The 12649-nt window shown below is 32.6% G+C and overlaps 1 protein-coding gene across 1 annotated transcript; it reads left to right on the top strand.

Moving 5' to 3' along the window:
- The first annotated feature begins 1261 nt into the window (after positions 1–1261).
- LOC138902624 (uncharacterized) lies at positions 1262–3720 on the top strand. Its single transcript, XM_070190509.1, has 7 exons — positions 1262–1316; positions 1455–1678; positions 1797–1805; positions 1901–2020; positions 2136–2569; positions 3379–3508; positions 3613–3720. Exons 1-7 carry the CDS (start codon positions 1262–1264, stop codon positions 3718–3720), a joined length of 1080 nt encoding a protein of 359 aa, XP_070046610.1.
- The last annotated feature ends 8929 nt before the right edge of the window (positions 3721–12649 follow it).

Genomic DNA, 12649 nt, shown 5'->3' with positions numbered 1-12649 from the left:
TTGTGAGCTTGTAACTTGAAGTTTATGACTACCCATCCTTAACCTTTTAACTTATAACTCTAAGTTCAGGACTACATGTCCTTAATTTCTGTTCTTGTAACTCTAAGTTAAGGAACACTTGTCCTTAATTTGTGAGCTTGTACCTCTATGTTAAGGACCAAGTGTCCGTAACTTATAAGCAGCTATCATTCTGATTCTTATTTTAAATACTATCTCACAGGCTTTAAAGAAAAACCTAGGATCAAAGATTGATACTTTATTGAAGCTTCTTGACAAACCTCATGAAAAGACCATAGAGAGAGAACCTAGTGTTCCAATTAGTAAAGATGCAGTTGATGATCAATGTGACGATATAGATGTGCATGTAGAAGATCGTTATGAAAGCGATTATAGAGATGCGCATCTAGAAGATGAAACTGATATTGGCATCAAAATTGGGAAAGGTTAGATACAGTTTTTGAATTTGTTATCATTGAAATTTATATTCAATAACGTAATACATATAAACTTTTTTGTGATTACAAATGTTTGTAAAATCTTTTGATGGAGTGCAAGTTCAAGATGGAATGGAATGTCAAGACCAGAAAAATCCAAAAGAGACAAGTGTAACAGAAATAATTTGTAAATCTGGAGTGCAATCTCAGGATTTAGAAAATTCATTGGGAACAAGTATAAGTGAGATTGTATGCAAATGTGTTGAAGAAATATATGATCTATCTACACCTCTCTCACTTAAAGAGAAATCTGGAAATTAAAATGATGCCAATCAAGGTTAGATGAAATTTTTATGATATGTTAAATGTTAGTTTTAGTAAACTATTAGTAACAAGTATTAATTGTAAATGTTACAGAATCTTTTGAAGCTGCAAGGAAAGAAGATGGAGTGGACTATCAAGATGATGAAATTTTAAAAGAGAGAAGTGGAGAACAATCTCAAGACATAGAAAATACCCAAGGAACAAGCATAAGTGAGATTGTTTGCAAATGTATAGAAGGAACATTTGATATCTCTACACCTCTCTCTCTTACAGACAATATTGGAAGCCAAAAAATGCTAGTCAAGATAATGATTTAACTGGCATGATCTTGACAGTTGCAAAAGGTTAGACGGAGTTTTTTTCATCTTATACATGTGTGTTTTAATCAAAGATTAGTAACAAGTACTAATTGTGTTAGCACTTGTAAATATTTTGCAGAATCTTGTGAACTTGCAATCGAAGAACATGGAGACCAGTTGCAAGATAAAGAAAATGCAATCAATATGTCAGCTGCATTGTCTGTTAAGGAAATACTAGAAGGCAGCGTGGCCAACACAGGTATTGATTGTGTCCTTAATATTCTATTCATAATTGAAATTGTCAGGACATTTCAAAAATTATGTCCTTAGTTTTTGTCTCTTCATATGACAATTTATCATAGAATTGACGACTTGCAGCAAACTAATGTATATGTAGTGTTGCTTGCAAAGCAAAACAAAAATGAAGCTGTTAACCAATATACTAGGAAAAGGAAGAGAGATAGTATTGGTTTTGATGGTCCATCATTTGTTATTCTTACTCCTACTCCTCCGACTACACAAGATGGAGTGGACTATCAAGATGATGAAATTTCAAAAGAGAGAAGTGGAGGACAATCTCAAGACATAGAAAATACCCAAGGAACAAGCATAAGTGAGATTGTTTGCAAATGTATAGAAGGAACGTATGATATCTCTACACCTCTCTCTCTTACAGAAAATATTGGAAGCCAAAAAAATACTAGTTAAGATAATGATTTAACTGGCATGATCTTGACAGTTGCAAAAGGTTAGACGGAGTTTTTTTTCATCTTATACATGTTTGTTTTAATCAAAGATTAGTAACAAGTACTAATTGTGTTAGCTCCTGTAAATATTTTGCAGAATCTTGTGAACTTGCAATCGAAGAACATGGAGAACAGTTGCAAGATAAAGAAAATGCAATTAATATGTCAGCTCCATTATCTGTTAAAAAAATACAAGAAGGCAGCATGGCCAACACAGGTATTGATTGTGTTCTTAATATTGTATTCATAATTCAAATTGTTAGGACTTTCAAAAATTATGTCCTTAGTTTTTATCTCTTCATTTGACAATTCATAGAATTGACGACTTGCAGCAAACTAATGTATATGTAGTGTTGCTTGCAGAGCAAAACAAAAATGAAGCCGTTAACCAATATACTAGGAAAAAGAAGAGAGATAGTATTGGTTTTGATGGTCCATCATTTGCTATTCTTACTCCTACTCCTCCGACTACACAAATGAGCATTGATGAGGGTTTGTCTATGGAGGTTGAAGTAAATGTTGAAGAAGAGCTTAGTCGAGGGAAAAGGAATAAGAAGCTTAGTTGGCAATTGAAATCTCCTTTTGAACAGAAAAGAAAAAGAGGAACATCGATGGCGCACAATGAAAATACTCCCAAGTATACAGGCTGGATAAAATCAAAATATACTCGTACATGTATATTTCATTATGCCAAAGATGATGAAAATTTATTGAAGAAATTCATTGGGTGGTTGAGCAAGGAGAAAAGGAAAGGTCGCAAAAAAGTGTAAGTCCCTAAATATATTCATTATTTCTTAATTGCTTACATTTGTGTCTTGAACTTGTAATTTTAAATTCAGGACTAAGTGTATTGAGCTTCCAACTCTAACTTCATGACTAAATGTCCTAAATTTTTGAGCTTGTAACTCTAAGAAAAGGATTAGGTGTCCTTAACTTTTGAGATTGTAAGTCTAAGTTCAGTACTAAGTGTCCTTAACTTTTTAACTTGTAACTGTAAGTTAAGGACTACCTGTCCTTAATTTTTGAATTTGCAACTCTAACTTCAGGACCAAGTGTCCTTAATTTTTGAACTTCCACTCTAAGTTCAGAACCAATTGTCCTTAACTTATGAGCTTGTTACTCTAAGTTCAGGACTTTAATTTATGAGCTTGTAAGTCTAAGTTCAGGACCAAATATCCTTAACTTTTGAACTTGTAACTGTAAGTTAAGGACTACCTTTCCTTAATTTTTGAATTTGCAACTCTAACTTCAGGACCAAGTGTCCTTAATTTTTGAACTTCCACTCTAAGTTCAGGACCAATTGTCCTTAACTTATGAGCTTGTTACTCTAAGTTAAGGACTTTAATTTATGAGCTTGTAAGTCTAAGTTCAGGACCAAGTGTCCTTAACTTTTGAACTTGTAACTGTAAGTTAAGGACTACTTGTCCTTAATTTTTGAATTTGCAACTCTTACTTCAGGACCAAGTGTCCTAAACTTATGACATTGTTACTGTAAGTTCAGGACCAAGTGTCCTTAATTAGGAATCGAGGACTAACTTATAAACTTTTTAACTTTGATATTTTCAAAATTTTCAGGGGACAAACTGATATATATGCTGAGGATAATGGTATGAGAAAGAATCCATATAAATTGTACCATCAAAAAATCAGTAGCAAAATGTTCTTCCTTGAGCTTGCAGATAGTAGCTTTGTACTTGATGATAAGGTTTGATAATTCACAAGGCATTTGTTTTCTTTCTTCTTAATTTATTATTTTTAATTATTTATGACTGATGTATTTTTTTTTTCTTTTTTTGCCTTTTTATGAAGCATATTGACATTGCCCTGTATTATTTGAGAAAGAAGGAATGCTACCACCCTTGCGCCCATCCTTTTCATTGCACAACTAAAGATATACTTTTGATAACTATATGCTAATTGTGTTTAAGGATTTCAATGAAGATGCTTCAGATTTGTTTTGGTGTGATGATAATTAGTTGGTTCTCACACCATATGTGTGGAGTGACAATCGTAGATATGGAATTGCTTGGACAGAGGTTGACAAAATCCTTTTTCCATGTCGGCTTCCTTCAGAAGATAATGATTTTGTGATACATTTTCTTTTGGGGGTATTGGACTTGAATGAGAGAAAGATTGATGTGTACGATTCCATATATAGTGAGCCATATGAGCAAGGAATGAAACACATTGAAATGTATGCACGCATGATCCCCCACTTGCTAAAGTTCTCACAGTTTGAGAAAAATCACAAGTCTTTTGGAAATGTATCCAACAAATTTGATATTCAGCGGCAAAGATCACCATACCAAACTGGATCGTACGTGTTGTCATTTGCTATATAATTTATATGTACTTTAGATTTATTTTATTAAATATATTATTCAATTGACTCCATATTTTACATTTTTCTTAGGACTGATTGTGGTGCATTCCTAATCAAGTATGTGGAGTTGTTGATGATGTTAAAGGATATGGAGAAATTCCAACCTGAGGACATATCAAACTTCAAAAAAGAACTTGCAGCAAATCTTTGGGCACATGGAGAGTGGAAAAGAAATTCTGGTTATGATACACCACCAGAAAATATCGGCGACGACTATGATAGTGAAAATAAAACTTCTTGCCCAAAGGAGTTGTAGTGTAGTTGTAAAGAAAGTCAGCTGTAGTGGAATTGGTATAAAATTGTTGTAAAGAATTCATATGAATTCTGAAATATCCTGTAAATTGTCACAAGGCACTTTATTTTATTTGCATAGCATAATCTTTTGGTCACAACTATGCTAAATTATAGTTTCAGCAGTAATATGAAGGCGCATCGTGTTATTAATTTCTTTCTTTCTGTTAACTATTGATTTGTCCATTTTTTCACAGTTTTAAAGGGCCAATCTTTGATTAAATTGTCTTGAAATTTTTAGAAATTCAAAGCAACACACGTTGATTGTTGTAGAACTTCAGAATCTGTTAACTACATCCTTATTTGTTGAAGGATGAAAATAATATTCAGGACATATTTTTTAAAATGTGCTAAACTTCTGGAATATAGACAATAAACTGAGATTTTCAGAAGCTAAGGACATTTTAGAAATTTATGATCTATATATTAGATTCATACTTTAAATGTTCAGGATGTTTCAAAAAATTATGTCTCGAAGTCTACTTGTACCAATCTCATTTTAAAAATAAGATGTAGCAAGCTGTGTTTAGCAAGCTGCAGATGTCAAGTTTTATAACTACTGATTTGTCCATTTTAAATTGCAGTCTTTTATTAAATCTGTAGAGATATAGCAAAAGATACATTGATTGCTGTAGAACTTCAGGATATAATGTTCATAAACGTCCTGATTTGTTGAAGGATAAAAATAATATTCAGGACATATTTTTCTGAAATGTCCTGAACTTCTGGAAATCTAGACAATAATCTGAGATTTTCAGAAGTTAAGGACATTTTAGAAATTTATGTCCTTAATATTAGATTCATACTTGAAATTTTCAGGACTTTTAAAAGATTATGTCCTTAAGTTTTACTTGTACCAATATGATTTTAAAAATAAAGATGTAGCAAGCTGCAAGCGTCAAATTATATAAAGAAAAGGACTTTCTTGTTTACTTAGGGCAAGAATAAAATCCCATAAACAATAATTGGTTCGACAAAGGTAAATTAAACTCCCAGAAAAAGAAAAAGAAACAAAGAGCATGTAGGCGCAAAGAAACTTTGAAAATTCAAGACATCTTTTATATAAACTTTTAAAAATAATCTAAATGAATCCAATTTATAGCAAAAACTTAAAAGAGTAGATAAACATAATTGGATATATCTAGTATTCTCTATGCTTCCTTGAAAATGGATGGACTGCCGGAGAATATATACAAGATGTTCTATTATGACCAATTCTTCTGCAACGACCACATTTGAATGTTATTTTTGATAATTCGGTAGGTGGAATATGCCTTTTCTTCTGCCTTCTACCTGGCAGGACTTTGAAATCTGGAGGTTTAATAATTTATGATTTAATACTCTCTGGTACAATCCAAGAATCTGTATGTCCTACAGAATGTATTTTTCTTTCATATGTTTTCAGCCAAGATTCCTTTAATACCAGTCCGAGCAGAAATTGAACTTCTTGATGTTTCTCTTCTCGATAGCTGAAATTGCATGTATACATGGTAATTCATCAAATTAAAACTGAAAACAATCACATGTTCTTTTGTTTAAGTCCACCAAGAAAGTAATTCCTTCTTCCTCAACTCTAGAATGCCATGAATCAACAGGGAAGACCTTCAAAGTTGAAAAACTATAAGTTAGTACATTATGTTCAATTATCATTAAAATAATAAGCTAAAGTAAGAACATAATACTTACATTTAAAGTAAAAGCTAAATCTGTCTTTTTCTTCAATTCCTCTTCTATCCAACAAGAAACGTCATAAAAAGTTCTTTCTGCTTTATTTCTTCTTTCATAAAACCAATGTTGTAGCTTCACTTGGATGAAATCCATCATTCTTAATATAGGCAATCCCTTGCTTCTAATAGCACCGAATTCATTGACTCAACTATGTTTTTTGTGAGCATGTCATATCTTTGTCGTGGACTACAAGAACGTGCCTACCTTTCCGGTGGTTCTTCCATCAAGTAGTCAAAAGTTTTCTTATCAACTTTTGCTATATCTGACATGTATAGATCAAATTCTTTGCGCCTGTATACTCTTGCAGCACTTTGGAAAAGTTTTATGACCTCACTTTTTACTTTCCTTCGTTTTAGGTTCTGCTCCAAATGATAGATGCAAATCCTATGGTGGCTTTCAGGATATACCTTTGCAATGCCATGTGCAATAGATTGATGTATGTCCGATAAAAAAATTAAATTGTCACGGCTCCCAATTGCATTGCGAAGCTCACTAAAGTACCACTTATAGGAATTGTTATTTTCTGATTCTCCAATTCCAAAGACTAGTGGGAATATTTGGTTATTTGCATCCTTTGAAACTGAAATCATTAAAACACCACGATATTTTGACTTCAAAAAAGTTGCATCAACAACAATCACTGGTCTACAATGATTCCAACCAGCTATTGATGATCCATATGCATAAAACATATAAAGAAACCTAAAAATACAGTTTAACAGAAGGTTAAAAATACAGGACACCATGTCCTTAACTTTTATAATGCACACATCAAAGTTAAGGACACCATGTCCTTAACTTTTTCACTGCACGCATCAAAGTTAAGGACAGCTTGTCCTTAACTTTTACAATGCACACATCAAAGTTAAGAACACCATGTCCTTAAGTTTTTCACTACACATATCCAAGTTAAGGACACCATGTCCTTAACATTTTCACTGCACACATCAAAGTTAAGGACAACTTGTCCTTAACCTTTACAATGCACACATCAAAGTTAAGGACACCATGTCCTTAACTTTTACAATGCACACATCCAAGTTAAGGACAACATGTCCTTAACTTTTACAATGCACACATCAAAGTTAAGTACACCATGTCCTTAACTTTTACAATACACACATCCAAGTTAAGGACACCATGTCCTTAACTTTTTCACTACACACATCAAAGTTAAGGACACTGTGTCCTTAACTTTTATAATGCACACATCAAAGTTAAGGACACCATTCCTTAACTTTTTCACTGCACACATCAAAGTTAAGGACAACTTGTCCTTAACTTTTACAATGCACACATCGAAGTTAAGGAAACCATGTCCTTAAGTTTTTCACTACAAACATCCAAGTTAAGGATACCATGTCCTTAACATTTTTACTGCACACATCAAAGTTAATGAGAACTTGTCCTTAACCTTTACAATGCACACATCAAAGTTAAGGACACCATGTCCTTAACTTTTACAATGCACACATCCAAGTTAAGGACAACTTGTCCTTAACTTTTACAATGCACACATCAAAGTTAAGGATACCATGTCCTTAACTTTTATAATGCACATATTCAAGTTAAGGACACCATGTCCTTAACTTTTTCACTGCACACATCAAAGTTAAGGACACCATGTCCTTAACTTTTATAATGCACACATCAAAGTTAAGGACACCATGTTCTTAACATTTTTACTGTACACTTCAAAATTAAGGACAACTTGTTCTTAATATTTTCACTGCACACATCAAAGTTAAGGACACCATGTCCTTAACATTTTTACTGCACACATCAAAGTTAATGACACCATGTCCTTAACATTTTCACTGCATACATCCAAGTTAAGGATACCATGTCCTTAGCTTTTTCACTGCACACATCAAAGTTAAGGACACCATATCCTTAACATTTTCATTGCACACATCCAAGTTAAGGACACCATGTCCTAAAGTTTATAAAACAGACTAATAAACTCTTTTTGATTGTTTACCTGTTGTTGTCGTCTATCTTTATGTTAGTGTATGTTCCCGAGTTTTTACTTTTCATCATATACAAGTATGAAGACAATAATTCATAATTCTCTTCAGGAGTTCCTCTTATTAAAGCTGAAGCACGTTGAATAGCACGCCACGCCTTGTGTAACCAATGTCTAGTCCATGCAATTTTTGCATTTCTGCCATGACAACGGCTGGTGTAACTTCAAACCTTGGGTCTCGAAGATTGTCGATAATGTAGCCACTAATCAACTTTGAAGTTGCATGCCTTTGATCAGCTTTCATAGTGTTAACTGAGCAGTCATAATTTTTCTTAATCTTTACTATCTTGAATAGTGTTGAATCTTTAATTCTGAAAGCACGCACATGCCACCCACACCTATCATCATTGTATTTCAAAGAATATCTTGTTGAGCTTGATCTAACAACCTTGAATTCAAAATGTCCTTTAATTGCTATATTGGAAAAACAATTAATTATACTCTTCTTTTTGTCAAATATTGACCCCACTTTAATTTTATCCAACGAAGCATTTTCTCTTAATATCGTAGTTGGGGATTCTTTTTGTTTCGAATTTGAGCTTCGTCTAGTTAGTTGAGTAAAGGGTTTTTCAGAAACTTCTTCTATTACCGGTGCACTCTCTAAGACTTGAATACCCAAAACTTGTTCGTTGTCAATCTCTATAATGCTTTGCCTTCTACTTGAATAGAATCAAATGTTTGAAGCACCTCTTCAGTTATTGGTTGAGCTTCAACCACATCTATTTCCATTATCTGTTGGCATTTGTCTTGATTGTCTTGTTGAGTTTCAGTATTGACATGTTCAAAGGTGCTTGTAGAACAAAAAACTCTTTCCGAAACATCAACAATGAAATGACAACCCTTGAAGAGTGAATGACTTTTTAGTAACTCTATACATGTATGAAGATCTAAATCTTTGGATACAAGCATTCCCTTGCTTGTTCCCAGATAACCATATCATTGCTTCAAACTTGTCTCTATCCAATTTAATAACTTCAAAGACCTGGTTAATAAAATCTTCAAATTGAATTGCCTCAGGTACTAGAACAAGCTTTGTTTGATGATCAAGATACTTATAGTCTGTAGTCCATCTACCATTAAAAGCAACTATAATACATATTGTATCCATCCCAAGAAAATGGAAAATTCAGGATATATTTACACAACAATCGTGAAGTTAAGGACACGATGTCCTAAACTTTATCAATATAAGTTGCAAAACACATGATACCATGTCCTTAATATTTAGAACAACAGTCATGAAGTTAAGGATATCATGTCCTAAACTTTATCAATACAAGTTGCAAATACATGACACTATGTCCTTAATATTTACACAGTAGTTATGAAGTTAAGGACATCATGTCCTAAACTTTATTAGTACAAGTTACAAAAATATGACACTATGTCCTTAATTTTTATATAGTAGTCATGAAGTTAAGGACATCATGTGCTAAACTTTATCAGTACAAGTTACAAAAATAGGACACTATGTCCTTAACTTTGATGTGTGCATTGTAAAAGTTAAGGACATAGTGTCCTTAACTTTGATGTGTGCATTATAAAAGTTAAGGACAAGTTGTCCTTAACTGTAATGTGTGCAGTAAAAATTTTAAGGACAAGTTGTCCTTAACTTTGATGTGTGCAGTGTAAATATTAAGGACAAGCTATCCTTAACTTTGATGTGTGCAGTGAAAAATGTTAAGGACATGGTGTCCTTCACTTTGATGTATGCAGTGAAAATATTAAGGACATGGTGTCCTTAATATTTAGAACAACAGTCATGAAGTTAAGGACATCGTGTCCTTAACTTTATTAATACAATTTGCAAATACATGATACTATGTCCTTAATATTTAGAACAACAGTCATGAAATTAAGGACATCGTGTCCTTAACTTTATTAATACAAGTTGCAAAATATAGGACACTTTGTCCTTAATATTTTTTAAAACAACAGTAATGTTAATGACACCAAATCCTTAACATTATGTCCTCAATATTTACAGAACAATCACATAGTTAAGGACATGATGTCCTTAACGTTATCAATACAGAAAAGAAAAAAAAATCAAATTCCTAGCATCTTATTCTTCAGTAACGAAATAAAAATCCACACAAACACACAAAAGCATATAGAGATATCCAAAACTTTAGAACTTACTGTAATTTTATTGTGAATTTTGGACGAGAAAGTTGAATTCTGAACTTAGACTGGAAGTTTGAAATCGGAAGAGAAGCTTCTGCAATTTTGAACAATCATAACAATTCTCTGCACGTAAGTTTGAGCTGCTGCTGATCGTAAATAAGGAGCGTATGTATCAGCGAAATCCTATATAGCAGAAGGGTATTTTTGTCCGGGTGGATAAAAGTTTATTAAAGCAGTGGCTAAAGACTAAATACATTTAAAACAGTGGCTTAAAAGTAAATACATATGTTATTACTGACTATCTATGCACATCGCCCAAAAATGGAAGATGCAAACTAAATTTGAAAAGGGCAAACTTAAAATAACTTTTTAAACGAAAAATGTCAAGTATATCCATTTACTATTCGAAATAGTTTAAATATACCCTTTGTTTGAGTATTGATCCAGTTATACCCTTACCGTCACCCCCTAATTTAAACGGCGAGATACGTGGCAAGCTCAGAATCCATCCCTAATTTTAATATCCGGAAGCCCAACCCTTAATACCCGACCCATTCAAATATAATTTTTTTCTAAACTTTAGACATTTCAAACTTGACAAGTGTCCACTTTTTGTTTTATGTAACTTTATCAAAATAAAATAAAGGTAAAAATAAAATAAAAAGAAAAAATTCCCTACCCAAGCTGGCTTAACCAGGGAGCTGCTGTAACCCCTCCTCACCAAATGATATGCCCAAATACATCTCATCCGCCGGCAACTTTCTTGATTTGGCTTACAATAGTACTCCGGCCGTTCCTGAACCTATTTGTTTTTTGTTCCGTTTAAAAAAGAATGACCCCTTTTTAAATTTGAAAGTAATTTAGCTTAAACGTCCAATTCTACCTTCAATGAGAAGCTTTTATAACCACACAAATACTCTGGACCCCTTTTTGATTTGTTTAGGATCATAAAATTCAAAAAAAATTATTTTTCTTAAATTGTGTGCCCAGTCAAATTAGGTTCACGTCAATTGAAACTGATATATTTTTTTTTGGTACAGTGTAATTTCTTTTACACCATTTGGAGATATGTAGTGATAAATTGAAATGGAAGAAATTCCATTCTATTGGTGCATTTACTTTCTACCCATTAACTAAGCTCTTTCACAGCTTTATCCTTCACCTGATGTCATCGGAAAATAGAGCCTCTTGCCGGATTTTTTAATTTCTTTTTTCTTCCCTTTCTATTTTTTTTTTTCTTCATTCCTGGAATTACACCGAAAAATGCACTACTAAGAATGTTTAATCTTGTAAGATTTGAGTCTATCCCAGGTCTTATTTGGTCAAAAAGACCCACTCCAGGAAGATGCAACAATTTTTTTCCCGTCATTTTGTTTTTCTTGTTGTTGGCTAGTTCATATTTATTTTACTACCATTGAAGTCCTTTAGTTGATGGGAGTTATCTGGAAGGCTGTAGCGCCGGTGAAATGGGTTTGATGTAAAAGAAAATATATGAGAAGAGATATGGTCTTTTTTGGCTCGCCTCTACTAGGTCCATGATTTTAACGGGTGGGTTTTCGGGTATTAAAAGAGGAATTTTGAAATGACTATAGTTTAGTGCCTATTAATTTTCTATAGCTATCATATACATAATTACTTTTCGTAGCTACTTTTCAGTTGCTATGGTAATGTATTCGACGTATTCGAGCTCCTGTATTCATGAATACAGTAGCAAAAATCGGCTAAAAAATAGGGCATCCAGCTGTCAGCCGCTGTATTCACACGTATTCATATCATGTATTTATGAATACAATGTAATAATAGGTCTCTTCAGTTGTTTAATAATAGAAAACTGCTAATTTAATGGGATACACTCCTAATATAACTCGCCTAAATCAATTATAATACACAACATTATCAATCTAATTAATGAGAAGATTTATGAGACGTCAAACACAAAAAAATAGAGCATTCTTCAGAGTTTTAGTCCCTCTTTTTTTTTCTGATACAGTTCAAGATTTTTTTTCTGACATTGTTCGATGTATTCAATTTTATTTTTCTATTCACAATATTTTATTTATTCCTAATGCTTGGTATTACTGCTTTATTGGGTATATTTCATTGGTTGTATTCATTGATTTTCTATTTGTATTGAGAGTATTTTACTGTATTTCATTGTATTATTATTTTAAATACATATGGATACAGTTAGGTTAAAAATACAGATGAATACAATTAGATTGAATGCATAACTAATTGATGAATAACATCAAAATGATAGAACTAACAATGTATTTAAAAATGTTGTTGTA

Source organism: Nicotiana tomentosiformis, chromosome 12 (assembly GCF_000390325.3).
Source record: "Nicotiana tomentosiformis chromosome 12, ASM39032v3, whole genome shotgun sequence".
NCBI lineage: Eukaryota > Viridiplantae > Streptophyta > Magnoliopsida > Solanales > Solanaceae > Nicotiana > Nicotiana tomentosiformis.
The sequence above is the reverse complement of the archived record's forward strand: the minus strand, read 5'-3'. Positions and strand labels throughout refer to the sequence as shown.